Raw genomic sequence first — 18,729 nt, 5'->3', positions numbered from 1 at the left:
GGGGGAGGGGGGGGAAGACCAGTAGAAGGGATTAAATGAGGTGGGAGAAATAGTTTAGAAAAATGTAAGAAAGGAGAAAGAAACCCAGAAACTGGGACAAAAAGAAACTGCTAAATAAAATGGTAGAATGAAATCCAACCATGTTTTTAACCCACAGTTAATTAAAAGGACTAATATCTCTAGTTATGATATAGATTGTCAAACTAGATTGAGAAGTAAAACCTAATTATAGTCTGTTTACTTAGAGATGGAAGGAGTGAAAGTAAAAAAATGAAGGAGCATATATACCAGGCAAATACACCAAAAAAAGGAAGTGGGTGGAGATACATTAATTTTAGACAAAAGTAACTATGGTAAAGAGTTTTAATATAAGGAAAAGGTTTGAGTCACGTGAGGTGTGGCCCTCGCTGATGATGAAGATTAAATCTTCAAAATATATAAGCTGTATTTCTTACCCTGATGCTTAAGATTTTACAGCCCTGGCCCTTAGGAGTGAAATTCTGATACACTGCGTAGCACACACAAGTCAAAGAGAAATATCAGATAGGACCTATTGCTGTAAACCACTAAGTGTAGATACATAAGAGAGTAATAGATACCAAAAGAATACCTCATTTCTTGAAACCTTAAGAAATATCTGTTTGATTTTCTCAGCCACATACACTATTACAAAGAGTCAAAGCTTGTACCTCAGAAGAGGATCAGGAGAAGCTGATGCAAATTACAAGTTTGCATTCATTGAATGCCTTCCTGCTGCCAATTAAAACTGTAGGTGTGCAGGTGAGTTGTGTGGATTCACTGGTCTGTGACAGAACTTTCTGCAATTTGTTCTTTCCATTGATACTGAAATAGGAATGACTTAGGAAAATGAAATATGAAAGTATATATATCAGATTTAGAAATGTAAAAAGGTGGTATTTTATAAAATGTTTGTAGAGTAAATGAGGTTATAGGAACTAAAAATTCAGGCTGAGATTTTGCATTTTGGAACATCTGCCATCTCTAACCAAAAGTTAAAATTCAAACAGTGATTTGCTATAGAGTTGGCTTGCTTGCTTCTGCCTTGAAGGGCAGGTACCAGGAAGTCATGTCGTCTTGTATGCCTCTTGGTGTGGAAATGTACTTTGGCTTTAGAAGTCTTTTAAGTGCAAGAAGGCTCCCAGATGAGCATTTACACTATTTAGGTCTTGCTCTCAGCTTGTGTATTCCTTAAACGAATGCTCTCCACCTCTTCAACACGTTCTCTCTTAGCCTTGATCATGTACAGCTAACGTTTTTATATTTATTGTTCTGTCTTTCTAATTGTAAAAGCGTAGAAGGATAATATAGTTCTCACTTTTTTTTAATGATGTATGTATGTATGTATGTATGTATGTATGTATGTGAGAGCGAGCAAGCCAGGGGAGAGGCAGAGAGAGAGGGAGAGAGCAAGAATTCCAAGCAGTCTCCATCCACACTGTTGGCACAGAGCCTGACTCGGGCCAGCTGTCAGCTGTCAGCACAGAGCCCGATGTGGGTCCTGAATTCACAAACTGCGAGATCGTGATCTGAGCTGAAGTTGGACGTTTAACCAGGTGCCCCTACAGATTCATTTTGAAATTTGTTTTGATAATTCAGGCAGTTATTGCCCTACTATTAAAAAAACCAGAAAAACAGACAAGTTATTTGATTTGTAAAAGTTTTTCCAGTCCAGGTAGATCTCTTACAGAGAATTTTCATCTCTGTATACTAACTCCTGTTAGGCAGGAAGGTGAATTGAATTAGTTCCCTACTCCTGTTTTTAGATAAGTATTATAGATGATGTTAGATGAATAGATGTTTGAGGCAATTTGTTGGATGAATTCTTTTTTTTTTTTTTTAACGTTTTATTTATTTTTTGAGACAGGGAGAGACAGAGCATGACCAGGGCAGGGTCAGAGAGAGGGAGACACAGAATCTGAAACAGGCTCCAGGCTCTAAGCCGTCAGCACAGAGCCTGATGCGGGGCTTGAACTCACGGACCGCGAGATCATGACCTGAGCTGAAGTCGGCTGCTTAACCGACTGAGCCACCCAGGCGCCCCAGATGAGTTCTTTTTTAAAAATGAAGCTTATTCCAGTTCCACTACTTTTTCCATCAAAATAAAGGTTTCTTTTGTTGTTTGATATGTTACTTTATTTTAGTCTTTTATGCTTTTGAAGGTAAGACCCTTGGAAAACTAGATAAAAATCATAATTCATGGTTAGTACAGCAATGAAGTTTATTTTCTAAATACCAAAATGAACCATACTTGTAAAAAAACAAAAAAGGTCAAAATGCAGTACATTAGTAATTTTCCCTCCTCCTGTTCTGTAGTTGCATCTCCTTGTATGCATCCTTACAGAAACATTTATTTACGTATTTATGTATGTGTGTATTTATTTATTTTTTATAATTTAACTTTATTTTTTATTTTTTAAAATTTACACCCAAATTAGTATATAGTGAAGCAGTGATTTCAGGAGTAGATTCCTTAGTGCCCCTTACCCATGTAGCCCATTCCCCCTCCCACAACCCCTCCAGCAACCCTCAGTTTGTTCTCCATATTTATGAGTCTCTTTTGTCCACCTCTCTGTTTTTATATTATTTTTGTTTCCCTTCCCTTATGTTCATCTGTTTTATCTCTTACAGTTCTCATATGAGTGAAGTCATATGATTTTTGTCTTTCTCTGACTAACTTCACTTAGCATAATACTATCCTCCAGTTCCATCCACGTAGTTGCAAATGGCAAGATTTCATTCTTTTTGATTGCCAAGTAACACTGCATTGTGTATATATATACCACATCTTCTTTTTCCATTCATCCATCGAGGGACATTTGGGCTCTTTCCATATTTTGGCTGTTGTTCATAGTGCTGCTATAAACATGGGGGTGCATGTGTCCCTCTGAAACAGCACACCTGTATCCCTTGGATAAATACCTAGTAGTGCAATTGCTGGGTCGTAGGATAGTTCTCTTTTTAGGTTTTTGAGAAACTTCCATACTGTTTTCCAGAGTGGCTGCACCAGCTTGTATTCCCACCAGCAGTGCAAAAGAGATCCTCCTCCTCCGCATCCTCGCCAACATCTGTTGTTGCCTGACTTCTTAATGTTAGCCATTCTGACAGGTGTAAGGTGGTATCTCATTGTGGTTTTGATTTGTATTTTCCTGATCATGAGTGATGTTGAGCGTTTTTTCATGTGTCGGTTGGCTATCTGGATGTCTTCTTTGGAGAAGTGTCTATTCATGTCTTTTGCCCATTTCTTCACTGGATTGTTTTTTGAGTGTTGAGTTTGATAAGTTCTTTGTAGATTTTGGATACTAACCCTTTATCTGATATGTCGTTGGCAAATATCTTCTCCCATTCTGTCGGTTGGTTGCCTTTCAGTTTTTCTGATTGTTTCCTTCGTTGTGCAGAAGCTTTTTATTTTGATGAGGTCCCAGTAGTTCATTTTTGCTTTTGTTTCCCTTGCCTCCGGAGACGTGTTGAGTAAGAAATTGCTGTGGGCAAGATCAAAGAGGCTTTTGCCTGCTTTCTCCTTGAGGATTTTGATGGCTTCCTGTCTTACATTGAGGTCTTTCATCCATTTTGAGTTTCTTTTTGTGTCTGGTGTAAGAAAGTGGTCCAGGTTCATTCTTCTGCATGTCGCTGTCCAGTTTTCCCAGCACCACTTGCTGAAGAGACTGTCTTTATACCATTGGATATTCTTTCCTGCTTTGTCAAAGATAAGTTGCCCATACGTTTGTGGGTCTATTTCTGGGTTCTCTATTCTGTTCCATTGATCTGAGTGTCTGTTCTTGTGCCAGTACCATACTGTCTTGATGATTACAGCTTTGTAGTATAGCTTGAAGTCTGGGATTGTGATGCCTCCTGCTTTGGTTTTCTTTTTCAAGATTGCTTTGGCTATTCGGGGTCTTTTTTGGTTCCATACAAATTTTAGGATTATTTGTTCTAGCTCTGTGAAGAATGCTGGTGTTACTTTGATAGGGATTGCATTGAATATGTAGATTGCTTTGGGTAGTATCGACATTTTAACAATATTTGTTCTTCCTATCCAGGAGCATGGAATCTTTTTCCATTTCTTTGTGTCTTCTTCAATTTCTTTCATAAGCTTTCTATAGTTTTCAGTGTATAGATTTTTTACCTCTTTGGTTAGATTTATCCTTAGGTATTTTATAGTTTTTGGTGCAATTGTAAATGGGATGGATTCCACGATTTCTCTTTCTGTCGCTTCATTGTTGGTGTATAGGAATGCAACCGATTTCTGTGCGTTGATTTTGTATCCAGCAACTTTGCTGAATTCATGCATCAGTTCTAGCAGTTTTTTGGTGGCATCTTTCGGGTTTTCCATATAGAGCTTCATGTCATCTGTGAAGAGTGAAAGTTTGACCTCCTCCTGGCCAATTTGCATGCCTTTTATTTCTTTGTGTTGTCTGATTGCAGAGGCTAAGACTTCCAATCCTATGTTGAATTACAGTGGCGAGAGTGGACATCCCTGTCTTGTTCCTGACCTTAGGGGAAAGCTCTCAGTTTTTCCCCATTGAGGATGATAGTAGCGTTGGGTCGCTCATATATGGCTTTTATGATCTCGAGGTATGCTCCTTCTAGCCCTACTTTCTTGAGGGTTTTTATCAAGAAAGGATGCTGTATTTTGTCAAATGCTTTCTCTGCATCTATTGAGAGGATCATACGGTTCTTGTCCTTTCTTTTAGTGATGTGATGAATCACGTTAATTGTTTTGTGTATTTTGAACCAGCCCTGCATCCCAGGTATAAATTCCACTCGGTCATGGTGAATAATTTTTTTAGTGTATTGTTGGATCCAGTTGGCTAATACGTTGTTGAGGATTTTTGCATCCATGTTCATCAGGGAAATTGGTCTATAGTTCTCCTTTTTAGTGGGGTCTCTGTCTGGTTTTGGAATCAGGGTAATGCTGGCTTCATAGAAAGAGTTTGGAAGTTTTCCTTCCATTTCTATTTTTTGGAACAGCTTCAAGAGAATAGGTGTTAACTCTTTCTTAAATGTTGGGTAGAATTCCCCTGGAAAGCCATCAGGCCCTGGACTCTTGTTTTTTGGCAGATTTTTTTTACTAATTCGATTTCCTTACGGTTATGGGTCTGTTCAAATTTTCTATTTCTTCCTGTTTCAGTTTTGGTAGTGTATATGTTTCTAGGAAGTTGTCCATTTCTTCCAGATTACCCATTTTATTGGCATATAATTGCTCATAATAATTTCTTATTATTTTTATTTCTGTTGTGTTGGTTGTGATCTCTCCTCTTTCATTCTTGATTTTACTTCTTTGGGTCCTTTCCTTTTTCTTCTTGATCAAACTGACTAGTTGTTTATCAATTTTGTTAATTCTTTCAGAGAACCAGCTTCTGGTTTTATTGATCTGTTCTACTGTTTTTTTGGTTTCGATAGCATTAATGTCTGCTCTAATCTTTATTATTTCCTGTCTTCTTCTGGTTTGGGGTTTTATTTGCTGTTCTTTTTCCAGCTCCTTAAGGTGTCAGGTTAGGTTGTGTATTTGAGATCTGTCTTCCTTCTTTAGGAAGCCTTTGCTGCATCCCAGAGGTTTTGGGTTGTGGTGCTATCATTTTCATTGACTTCCATATACTTTTTAATTTCTTCTTTAACTGCTTGGTTAGCCCATTCATTCTATAGTAGGATTTTCTTCAGTCTCCAAGTATTTGTTACCTTTGCAAATTTTTTCTTGTGGTTGATTTTGAGTTTCATAGCATTGTGGTCTGAAAATATGCACGGTATGATCCTGATCTTTTTGTACTTACTTAGGGCTGACTTGTGTCTCAGTATATGGTCTATTCTGGAGAATGTTCCACGTGCACTGGAGAAGAATGTATATTGTGCTGCTTTAGGTTGAAATGTTCTGAATAGATCTGTTAAGTCCATCTGGTCCAGTGTGTCATTCAAAGCCACTGTTTCCTTGTTGATATTTTGATTAGATGTTCTGTCCATTGCTGTGAGTGGGGTGTTGAAGTCTCCTAGTATTATGGTATTACTATTGATGAGTTTCTTTATGTTTGTGATTAATTGATTTGTACATTTGGGTGTCCCACATTTGGCGCATTAGTGTTTACAGTTGTTAGGTCTTCTTGTTGGATAGACCCCTTGATTATGATATAATGCCCTTCTGCATCTCTTGATACAGTCTTTATTTTCAAGTCTAGATTGTCTAAGTATGGCTGCTCTGGCTTTCTTTTGTTGACCATTAGCATGATAGATGGTTCTCCATCCCCTTGTTTTAAATCTGTAGGTGTCTTTAGGTGTAAAGTGGGTCTCTTGTAAACAGCATATAGATGGGTCTTGTTTTCTTATCCATTCTGTTACCCTATGTCTTTTGATTGGAGCATTGAGTCCATTGACATTTAGAGTGAGTACTGAAAGATATGAATTTATTGCCATTATGATGCTTGTAGAGTTGGAGTTTCTGGTGGTGGTGCCTCCTTTCTAATCTTTTGTTGCTTTTGGTATTTATTTATATATATATATATTTTTTTTTTCATCTTTTCTCCCCTCAGAGAGTTCCCCTTTTACTTTTACTTTAAAAAGAAAGTAAAAGGGAATTATAGGTGCACATTGTTTGTCACCTTTCTCCCTTTAACTTGACATCATGGGCTTCTTACTACATGCCATTACAAGTAGATTATTATTTTTTCTAAAAATTTTAGAAATGTTTATTTATGAGAGAGTGGGAGCAGGGAAGGTGCAAAGAGGGGGCTGGGGGGGACAGAGGATCCAAAGCGGTCTCTGCACTAACAGTAGAGAGTCCAATGTGGGGCTCGAACTCATGAACTGTGAGATCATGACCTGAGCCAAAGTTGGACACTCAACTGACTGAGCCATCCAGGTGCCCCAAGTAGATTATTATTCTTAACTGTTACCTTGTATTCCATGTATGGTCATACCATAATTTAATCATTCCCTTACCAGTGGACATTTAAACTATTTCACTTTTTCATTACTATAGGTATTTCAGCAAATATTAATCATAATTTTTAAGCAGTTATTTGTGCTTCTATAATATCCTGTCTTGTATTAAAGAGCATGTACATTTTGAACTTTGGTAGATACTATCAAATTAGCGTTCATGTAGTCAATTCTCATATCTCAGTATACTGGCTAGTAGGTAGTTAGCTAATGAATCTTTTTAAATTGTTTATTTTAGTTTAAAATTTTTTAAGTTTTTGTTTATTTATTTATTTTTTTAGTAATATCTACACCCAACATGGGGCTCAAACTCACAACTCTGAGATCAAAAGTTGCACACCCTTCTGACTGAGCCAGCCAGGCACCCCTTAATTTAAAAAAAAAAACTTTTTTTTAAGTTTATTTATTTTGAAAGAGAAAGAGAGTGTGAACAAGCGAGTAGGGGAGGGGCAGAGGAAGAGAGAGAATCCCAAGCAGGCTCCTCTGCACTGACAACATGGAGCCTGATGTGGGGCTCAAACCCATGAACCGTGAGATCATTATCTGAGCTCAAACGAAGAGTCAGATGCTCAACCGAGTGGCTCAGTCAGTTAGTTGAGTGTCCAAGTCTTGATTTGGGCTCGTGTCATGATCCCAGGGTCGTAAGATTGAGCCCTGCATTGGGCTCTGTGGAGTGTGGAACCTGCTTAAGATTCTTTCTCTCTCCCCCTCCTCCCTCTTCCCCCACAACCCCCTCTACTCTTCTCCCCTGCTCCTGTGCACATGCTTGCTCTCTCCCTCTCTCTGAAATAAAAATTAAAAAAATATTTTAAATAAAAAGCAAATCACTTGCATTAAAAAGGACAAAGGAAAAGGGAATCAATATTATGTTTTATTCATTATTTTTTAATTATTAAAAAAATTTTTTTTAATGTTTATTTATTTTTGAGAGAGACAGAGACAATGCAAGTTGGTTAGAGGCAGAGAGAGAGGGAGACACAGAATCTGAAGCAGGCTCCAGGCTCCGAGCTGTTAGCACAGAGCCTGACATGAGGGTTGAACTCTCAAGCCACAAGATCATGACCTCAGCTGAAGTTGGACACTCAACCGACTGAGCCACCCAGGCGTCCCTGTTTTATTCATTATTTTTAAATTGATTTTCTTAGTTCCTATTTTTGAAGAAATTGATAATAAATGTTTAAGAAATTATTTTTATCTGACTTAGAAATGCTTTATCCACCTAATAAATGGGCAGATTTTTTCATAGTTTTTTTTTAATATAGTTTACACACAATGTTACGTTATTTTCAGGTGTACAGCATAGTGATTCAACTTCTCCATATGCTATGCTAATGCTCACCACAAGTCACCATATATCCCTATTATAATGTCATTGACTATATTCCCTATGTTGGGACTTTTATTCCTGTTACTTGCTCATTTTCTAACTGGGAATCTTGTGTCTCACTCCCCCTTCACCCATTTTGCCCATCCTCCCACTACCCTTCCCTCTGGCAATCATCAGTTTGTTCCTGTATTCATGGGTCTGATTCTGCCGTCTCTTTGGTTTTCAGATTCCACATAGGAGGGAAATCATACAGTATTTGTCTTTCTCAGTCAGACTGAATTAGCATAATAACCTCTAGGTCTATTCTCCTCAAATATCCCCTCAAATATCTCCCCTCAAATATCTTCTAGGTCTATCCATGTTTTGCAAATGGCAAAATTTCACTTTTTTTATGACTGCGTAATATTCTGTGTGTGTGTGTGTGTGTGTGTGTGTGTGTGTGTGTGTGTGTGTAGACACCACATTTTCCTTAATCCATTTGTCTATTGATGGACACTTAAGGTTTTTCCTTGTTTATTGTAAATAATGCTGCAGTAAACATAGAGGTGTGTATTTTTTCAAATTGATGTTTGCATTTTTGTTGGGTAAATACCCATTAGTAGAATTATTGCATCATATGGCATTTGTATTTTTAATTTTTTGAGGATCTGTTTTCCACAATAACTCTATCAATTTACGTTCCCACCAACAGTGCATGAGGGTTCCTTTTTCTCCACATCTGCCAACACTTAACTCTTTTTGATACTAGCCATTCTGACAGGTATAAGGGGATATCTTACTGTGCTTTTGATGTGCATTTCCCTCCTGATTAGTGATGCATCTTTTCATGTGTCTATTGCCATCTGTAGGTATTTGAAAAAATACCTGTTGAGGTCCTCTGCCCATTTTTTAATTGGATTGTTTGGTGTTTTTAGTTTTGAGTTGTAGGAGTTCTTTACGTATTTTAGATGTTCACTCCTTATTGGATGTATCATTTTTCAGATATTTTTTTCCATTCACTGGGTTGCCTTTTGTGTTTGTCAGATTCCTTCATTTGCAAAAGCTTTTTTATTTCAGTGTAGTCCCAGTAGTTTATTTTTGCTTTTTGTTTTCCTTGCCTTAGGGGATATATCTAGAAAAATGTTGCTGTGGCCAATACCAGAGATTTTACTGCCTGTGTTCTCTTCTAGGGTTTTCAGGTCTCACATTTAGGTCTTTAATCCTTTTTGAATTCATTTTTGCACATGGTGTTAGTGGTTCAGTTTTATTCTTTTACACGTAGATGTCCAGTTTTCCTGGTGCCATTTATTGAAAAGACTGTCTTTTCCTTCTTACCTCCTTTGTCATAGAGTAGTTCATCATATAAATGTGGGTTTATTTCTGGCCTCTCTATTCTTTTCCTCTGATCTATGTATCTGTTTTTGTGCCAGCACCGTACTGTTTTGATTATTGTAGCTTTATAGTATATCTTCCAGTCTGGAATTGTAAGACCTTGTTCTTCTTTCTCAAGATTGTTTTAGTTACCCAGGGTCTTTTGTGGTTCCATACAAATTCTAGTATTACTTCTAGTTATGTGAAAAATGCTGTTGGTACTTTGATAAGAATTACATTGAATGTGTAGATTGTTCTGTGTAGTAGAGACATTCTAATAATAGTCCATGAGCATGGAATCCTGTCTTTCTGTTTGTGTCATCTTCAGTTTCTTTCATCAGTATTTCATAGTTTTCAGAGCTAGGTCTTTCACCTCTTTAACTTTATCCCTAGGAATTTAATTCTCTTTAGTGTAGTTGTAAGTGGTATTATTTTCTTAATTTCTCTTTATATATGGTGTATAGAAATGCTACTGATTTCTGGGCATTAATTTTGTATCCTGCAACTTTACTGAATTCATTTATTACTTTTAGTAGTTTTTTTTTTTTTTAATTTTTTTTTTTTAACGTTTATTTATTTTTGGGACAGAGAGAGAGCATGAACGGGGGGAGGGGCAGAGAGAGAGGGAGACACAGAGTCGGAAACAGGCTCCAGGCTCTGAGCCATCAGCCCAAAGCCTGATGCGGGACTCGAACTCACGGACTGCGAGATCATGACCTGGCTGAAGTTGGACGCTTAACTGACTGCGCCACCCAGGCGCCCCACTTTTAGTAGTTTTTTGATGGAGTTCTTAGGATTTTCTATGTATGGCATCATGTCGTCAGCTAGTGACAGCTTAACTTCTTTACCAATATTGATAACTTTTTTTTTTTTCCCCTTCTCTGATTGGTATGGCTAGGACTTCTAGTACTATGTTGAATGAAAGTGGCGAGCGTGGACATAATGTGTCTTATTCCTGCTTTTATAGGAAAAGCTGTTAGTTTTTCACCATTGAGGATGATGTTAGCTGTGGGTTTTTCATATGTGGCCTTTGTTATGTTGAGGTAAAACATTGGTAGATCCTGTCTGTCAAATTAAGTATGCCGGCTATATACAGTTTGGCAGATATTTAGAATGAAATCCCAGTGAGCTTCTGGCATGTGTTGAATAATTATTTTTTTAAATATTTATTTTGAGAGAGAGAGGGTGCAAGCAGACCAGGGCAGAGAGGGAGAGAGAATCTGAAGTAGGATATGGGACTTTATCTCATGAACCTTGAGATCGTGACCTGAGCCAAAATCAAGAGTCAGATGCTCAACCAACTGAGCCACCCAGGCTCCCATGCATTGAATGAATTTTTAAAATTACCAAGATGCTTTCTTTTCTTTTTAAAAAAAAAAATTTTTTTTAATGTTTATTTTAGAGAGAGAGAGAGCGAGACTGAGAATGAGTGGGGGAGGGGCAGAGAGAGAGAGAGAGGGAGACACAGAATCCAAAGCAGGCTCCAGGCTCTGAGCTGTCATCACAGAGACCGACATGGGGCTTGAACTCACGAGCTTTGAGTTCATGACCTGACCCTAAGACGCTCAACTGACTGAGCCACCCAGGCGCCCCTAAAATTACCAAGATACTTTCTTTATGTCTGAGCTCATTTAGGTAGAATTTAATATGGGATTTTAATTTAGGATTTATTTATATCATTAGAGAAATACTTAAATATGCATTTATTCAAGCATGTTTTTGTTTAAAAAAAAAGAAAATGATTGTTGATGGTGTTATCATGACTGAAATATTTTCCAATCCGTGTTTTGATTTCTATAAAACCATTAAAAATTATTGATTGTATTTTTATTTTCAGGGTGACTGTCGTTCCTACAGTTACGTGTGTGGAATCTCCAGTAAAGATGAGCCTGACTGGGAATCTCTTATTTTCCTGGCTAGACTTATACCTCGCATGTGTCACAACATTAACAGGTATGTTCTGCAGGGGACAGGGGGTGAGGTGAAATGGGAAGATGTGTTTTTTTTAAGATCTTCTCACTGTTGAGAGACCAAAAGACTCAACGTATACATAGATAACAATTGAACAGATACTTAATAATAGCTTGTGTTTTCTTCCTTCATCACAGTGTAGTCACTGGCTTATTAAAAAGCTTTCTATTGTTGTTTAAAGGAAAACTAGGAAGGATTTTTTATTTAGTATAAAATATTAAAGGCACTTTTAAAACTTGTGTTCCAGGGGCACCTGGGTGGTTCAGTCGATTGTCTGATTCTTGATTTCAGTTCAGGTCATGAGCTCATGGTTCATGGGTTTGAGGCCTGCACCAGGCTCTGTGCTGACAGTGTGGAGCTTGTTTGGGATTCTCTTTCTCTCTCTCTCTCTCTCTCTCTCTCTCTCTCTCTCTCTCTCTCTCTCTCTCTCCCCTCCCCCTCCCCCCACTTGCGCTCAATGCTCTCTCTCAAAATAAATAAACTTGAAAAGAAAACGTATCTTTCATATTATCATCTTATTAGTTCTTGGTTTATGATAATATGTTTTCTTCCAGGATTTCTCCCAGGGTTTCTTCTACTAGAAGGAATACATACAGGTTATAGAATTTTCAGTAGAGACTTTGTTAATTTAGTAACAATCCCAAGAGAAATCAAAGGGAAGAAATGGGCATATGCCAGATATCATTAAAATACATGCAGAATTTATGTTGATTTTGGTCTTTTCAGGTCTAGCTTTCCTTTCATTTGCACATTAACTTCTTATGTTGGGAGTATCAACAGCTGATTTATAATCTGTTTGTAATACTCAATTGCATTGTCCCATCTATAGTTCAAGAAGTATCACTTGTTTAGTACCAGATTGCTAATTAGATGTTCCAGTTTCACCATTGGGTACTTTTTTGTTTTCTGCATGAGTATGAAGCAATTCACAACCAAAAATATTTTTTTAAATATACTTCATTGTCAAATTGGCTTATATATACAATATCCAGTGCTCATCCCAACCAGTACCCTCCTCAGTGCCCATCATCCTTTTTCTCTCTCTCCCACCCCCCACCTACTCTCAGTTTGTTCTCTGTATTTAAGAGTCTCTTATGGTTTGCCTCCCTCCCTCTCTGTAAAAACTATTTTTTTCCCCCTTCTCTTCCCCCGTGGTCTTCTGTTAAGTTTCTCAAGATCCACATGAGTGAAAACCTATGATATCTGTCCTTCTCTGACTTACTTCACTCAGCATAATCCCTTCCAAAAAAAATTCTTGAGGTTTCAGTTTACTCAAGTTTGCTGCAGTAATTAAGAACCTACCCATTGGTGTCCACCCGGCAGGATGTGTATAGTTTTAGAACTGCCTGCTGGGTTGTGCTCTCAGACAGGGAGTTGCAGGGAAGCCAGTGTTTTACTAAAAAGCCTTATTATCGTGATGAATCTAAGGCCTGCAAATACAGAAAGCACCTTTATGACACTGAAAAGATGTACTAATAAATAACAGTAAATTTGTAATTGCTTATTTTGAATGGAGATAATTATCTTGGTTACAATAATGGTTCATAATCCATCTTCTAGAGAATACGTAATGCCTAAATAAACTTTTTAGGTCATATAGAAAATTCCTTTTCCCTGAATTTGACTCAACTGTTTTTGGTTTTCATTTCACAGCATTCTTACAGTTTGAGCTCTCGCGCAGTTTTTCTTTTGCTAAAGGACACTCACCCTTTTTAAACTTTATCTCTGGCCTTTTGTATGCTGGTTTCTCTGCCTGTCTTCTTCTTCTCTCGTGTGTTCCTCCCTCCTTTCCCAAACATTTCCCCTACAGCCCAAAAAATAAAGTCTAACAAACAAACAAAACAATAGATCTTATTTTATTAATTTTTAAAGTTTATTTTGAGAGAGAGAGGTGAGGGTAGGGGAAGAGACAGAAGGAGAGAGAGACTCCCAAGGAGGCTCTGCACTGTCAGCACAGAGCCCGATGCCGGCCTCGAACTCAGGAACCGTGAGATCGTGACCTGAGTTGAAATCAAGAGTCGGATGCTTAACTGATTGAGCCCACCCAGGTGCCCCCAAAAATAGCTTTTAAAACATGAATCACAAACCCTTAAAAGAGTCTTGGTGAATTTTAGATGTCTTTGCCAGGGTCCTTTTGGGAATTGGAATTTAAATAATTAAAGACATTTTTTTTTTCTATTTTTGCCAAATATTTTCCTAATTCACATTATGGAATCTTTGTATAGGGAGGGACTGCTCCAGTTTCACTGTTCTGTACGGTGTAAAAGACTACCTATTCCTGTACATTCTGTGAACACTCTTGTTTGTAAAAAATAAGACAGAGCAAGTTCATGGCATTCTTTTTCCTCAGGGGATCATTTATGAACTCTAGGGACTGTATTGCTGAGTCGAAGTGTAGCTTTTTATGCATGGGATAAAAACCTGCTTGCTATCATAGGTTTAGGAGGAGGCAGTCAATTAGTTGGTGGTAGTGGCAGTTTTGATGTGATGCAGTTTTCTTCTATGTGTTTTTATTCCAAGTACTTACTAAGAAAAAAAAATTCATTAAACTTTATCATGGAAGTTGCCAAGAGATATTTGTTGTCTTTGGTAAAGATAGATAGGGCTAGAGAAGAGGGACAATTGTGTGCTGGCTAGAGTCAAGAGTTGGGAGAGCTAGGGTATGTTCATACCCGCGTCCTGACTGCCCCTTGTTTCCTGGGTGAAGGTTGTGGAACAGATCCTCCCAACCAGTGGTAAGACTCCTCAAGTTGTTGTACTTACCTAATCCCAATTTCCTCAAGCCTTGTTCCTTTTATTATAAGCTACTTTTATTAACACCGTTATTAAGATAGGAAGCGTATATCTTTCTTTTAAACATATACTTAAAGAAGTAGTGATTTATTCCTTTGGCAGGGAATAGTAGGATGCCAGATTCTATTTTGGTCACACTTTTTTTTTTTTTAATTTTTATTTTATTTTGTAAATTTGCACCCAAATTAGTGTATAGTGCAACAGTGATTTCAGGAGTAGATTCCTTAATGCCCCTTACCCATTTAGCCCATCACCCCTTCCACACCTCCTCCAGTAACCCTGTTCTCCATATTTAAGAGCCTCCTATGTTTTGTCCCCCTTCCTGTTTTTATATTATTTTTGTTTCCCTTCCCTTAGGTTCATCTGTTTTGTCTCTTCAAGTCCTCATATGAGTGAAGTCATATGATTTTTGTCTTTCTCTGATTTCACTTAGCAGAATACCCTCCAGTTCCATCCACGTAGTTGCCAATGGCAAGATTTCATTCTTTCTGATTGCCAAGTAATACTCCATTGTGTATATATACCACATCTTCTTTCTCCATTCATCCATCGATGGACATTTGGGCTCTTTCCATACTTTGGCTATTGTTGATAGTGCTGCTATAAACATGGGGGTGCATGTGTCCCTTCGAAACAGCACACCTGTATCCCTTGGATAAATGCCTAGTAGTGTAATTGCTGGGTTGTAGGGTAGTTGTATTTTTAATTTTTTGGTGAACCTCCATACTGTTTTCCAGAGTGGCTGCACCAGCTTGCATTCCCAGGTCACACCTTTTAGAATGGGGAAATGAGAATCTTTCTTTGGGATCAGTGTTTCCCAAAGTGAAAACAAAATTGAGTAGTCAGATAAGCCTGTAGTGCATTTCCCAAACTTGTCTTGGAGGTTTCTAGTGCATATTAGCATAGTACAGTTTCTCAAGTTTTGTCATAAAGCAACCTATTTGTTTGTTCAATTCAGTGTTTCCCCAGACTTCTGTGGATTGATTTCTTAGGGATACTATAACAAATTATCACACACTCAGAGACTTAAAACAGATGTTTGTTCTTTCACAGTTCTAGAGGCTGGAAGTCTGAAGTCAGGGGGTTAGCAGGGCTATGCTCCCTATGATATAAGGCTCTGGGAGAGGATCCTTCCTTGCCTCTTCTTAGTTTCTGGTATTTACTGGCAGTCCTTGGCTTGTGCAGTATAACTCCAATCTTTGTTGCCATTTTCACATGGCCCTCTTTTTTCTATGTGTGTCTGTTTGCAAATTTCCATCTTCTCAGAAGGACGCCTTCATAGATTAATGCCTACTCTGGTCCTTACAACCTTCCCTTAACTTGATTACTTCTGCAGGGACCCTATTTTCACTTACAGATTCCAGGTGGACATGAAGTTTGGGGGATACCCATCTATCCAGTACATTATATGAAAAGGGAATCGTGATAATTCCATATATATTTGTACATTCTGAGATACTATTATTCCAAAGAATACACTTGCAGGAAGGTACATGGAACATAGACCCTTCTATATCTTACATCCTGTCCTACCCATGTGGTGATTGGAAGTAGGAGAGGGGATAAAGGGAAAGAATGATACTCTATTTGCCTTGCTTCTACTAAAATGTGATTTCTCTATAATTTTTACTTCCCTTCCAGAGTTGTCTATATATTTGGCCCACCAGTTAAAGAACCTCCTACAGATGTTACTCCCACTTTCTTGACAACAGGGGTGCTCAGTACTTTACGCCAAGCTGACTTTGAGGCACATAACATTCTCAGGGAGTCTGGTAAGTTGCTCATTTTGTTTATCACTACATGCTGTAACTAGAATTTGGAAGTGTGGCATTACAGTTTCTAGTAGGAGGATGCAAGTTTGAATTTCGAGATGCTTTTATTTTTATTACTCATTTCTGTGGATTGTTCTGTGATATTGCCTGCTATACAAAATTATTCACCTTTATGGTCATTTGGGGACATGTCCATAGGGGCAAAAAATTTGAGTTGCCTGACTCCCATGTTCCCAGTTTAGGTTATATAAGGTGATTTTTTTGTTTCAGTCTATTACTGTAAACAAGTGTCCTTTTTGTAGTCTACTTGGTACCATATGTTTTGCATTTCTGTGCTTTTTGTTTCTGCTTTTACTATTTGAAATGTCCCCCAAGCATAGTGTTGAGGTGCTGTCTGGGTTTCTAAGCACAGAATGGCTGTCATGTGCCTTATGGAGAAAATACGTGGGTTAGATAAGCTTTGTTCATGTATGAATTACAGTGCTGTTGGCTATGAGTTCAGTGTTAATGAATCCAGAATAAATATTAAATGAGGTGTCTTTAAACAGAAACACATGTAAAACCAGGTTATGTATTGATTGGTTGATGAAAATGTTGTGACCAGAGGCTTACAGGAACCTAACTCTGTTTTTCCTCTAGGGACAGTGGTTTACTAATTCACTGTTTGCAGAATAGACTATAACTACCTTGGGTAACAAGAATAAAATCATATCACTGTAACATTAATACAGTCATCAAATTCTATTGTTTGTATTTGTGATTGAGTTTACTTACAACGATGTTGAAAACAATGCTGCATGATGATGGTCTTAACTGTTATGCTTATGTATGTGATTTTAGATATTGTCTGGGAAGATTTAATGGAACTAGGTTAGAGGGCTTTTTCCATGGTACGTGATTGGTTCTGCATGTTAACTTCCTTTCTCTAGGGTATGCTGGGAAAATCAGCCAGATGCCAGTGATTTTGACACCATTACATTTTGATCGAGACCCACTTCAGAAGCAGCCTTCATGTCAGAGATCTGTGGTTATTCGAACCTTTATTACTAGTGATTTTATGACTGGTATACCTGCAACGCCTGGCAATGAAATCCCTGTAGAGGTAATTTATATATTTTTTTCTCATACACATTTTTAATATCTCTTATATTTTGTAATTTGGTGAATGGAATAGGCTATGATAAAATTCGTATTTCTCGGGTTGGTTTTCTGTTTATAAGATAGGCTTTTTTTTTTTTTTAATCTCCACATAATAATTTAATGTACCGTAGTTGAAAAGACCTTAAATTTATTATACCCTCCAGATGTCTGATTACTATATGGAGAGTATCCACCTCTAATCTGTAATTCTGTCTAATCTTGCCAATAATAATATTTTTAAATATTGTTTTCTAAGAAAGGGTGAAAGCCCTGGGAGCGAAGAAGAGTTTATTAGAAATAAGGATGAGATTTGATGCAATGATGGCTAGACACCCATGAATTGCTTAATGCTCTACTTACTGTTTTTGATCACCATCTTCCTCTCTTGTTATCTCTCTCTCCACTGGAGTATTCCAAAGAAGCTATTTGCATAATAGCAAATGAAAACCAAAGTGAAACTTTATGAGGTGGCCCGCAGCTCCCATACTCTAATACAAGGCTCTGGTTATAGCTGGATAGCTAGGCTGTGGAGTGTGGCTGTTTTCCCTTAGGCTCAAATTTGCCAAATCTCTGTTCTTTCAAGTGACCAGGCCTCCTCCTCCTCATGTACACTTGGTAGTGGTTATTGTTACAGTGCATTATGTGCCACCCTGCTGGCCTCCGAGTTGTATGTTTCAGCCACACAGAATTTGTGACACATTGGCTTTAACATATAAAATCACATGCTTGGATGTCACATTGCTATCAGTGTTTCTAAACACTGGTTATGCACAAGCAACAAATATAACTTGCAGACTGGCAACTGCAGACTGCACTTTGAGTAGTACTGAGTTAAGTCACTTCAATCTATAGAGGGAAATTAGGTTCACCTCATAACACTAGTCACAGACCATGCCATACACATGAAAGACAATAATACAGATAGATCACATTTTAATTGTAAATGCAAGCCTACTAAGTCTGTTGGACATGCACTGGATCCTGGTTCTTCTATTTATGATCTTTGTTTTATAACAGGTGGTGTTAAAGATGGTCACTGAGATTAAGAAGATTCCTGGTATTTCTCGAATTATGTATGACTTAACATCAAAGCCCCCAGGAACTACCGAGTGGGAGTAATAAACTTCTTGTTCTATTAAAGTATTGTGTTCAGTTTAAATTGATTAGAAACCATTCCCAGTATTGACATGCGGTACTGTGAAAAGAGTTACTGGAGCGGCTGCATCACATCTGAGTTCTCTACAGCAAAAATCTACGGCTTAAGAGCTGAGTTGGGGATAACTAAAAGGGACTGAAGAGTTTGTACGGGTATAATCAAAGCACCATTGCCTACACTCAGACAGATTGACACTGCTTTTGCCTTTGCCTCACTTGTTCTTTATGTATAAACTCACTGTTGCTATTAATGTCTCTGTCAATGAAGATGTA

The 18,729-nt window shown here is 37.8% G+C and overlaps 1 protein-coding gene across 3 annotated transcripts in view; it reads left to right on the top strand.

The window, feature by feature from the left end:
* GMPS (guanine monophosphate synthase) overlaps positions 1-18,441 on the top strand; it is a 78,835-nt gene extending 60,394 nt beyond the window's left edge. For all 3 annotated transcript variants that reach the window (XM_015066027.3, XM_027061555.2, XM_027061556.2), the window contains exons 12-16: positions 655-780; positions 11,463-11,578; positions 16,031-16,161; positions 17,091-17,263; positions 18,319-18,441. In XM_015066027.3, coding sequence (XP_014921513.1) covers positions 655-780; positions 11,463-11,578; positions 16,031-16,161; positions 17,091-17,263; positions 18,319-18,420 — 648 coding nt within the window. In that variant the 3' untranslated portion in view covers positions 18,421-18,441. The remainder of the gene's footprint in view (positions 1-654; positions 781-11,462; positions 11,579-16,030; positions 16,162-17,090; positions 17,264-18,318) is intronic.
* Positions 18,442-18,729: the final 288 nt, after the last annotated feature.

Source organism: Acinonyx jubatus, chromosome C2, assembly GCF_027475565.1.
Source record: "Acinonyx jubatus isolate Ajub_Pintada_27869175 chromosome C2, VMU_Ajub_asm_v1.0, whole genome shotgun sequence".
NCBI classification, from domain to species: domain Eukaryota; kingdom Metazoa; phylum Chordata; class Mammalia; order Carnivora; family Felidae; genus Acinonyx; species Acinonyx jubatus.
This window is presented reverse-complemented; position numbering and strand designations above follow the sequence as displayed.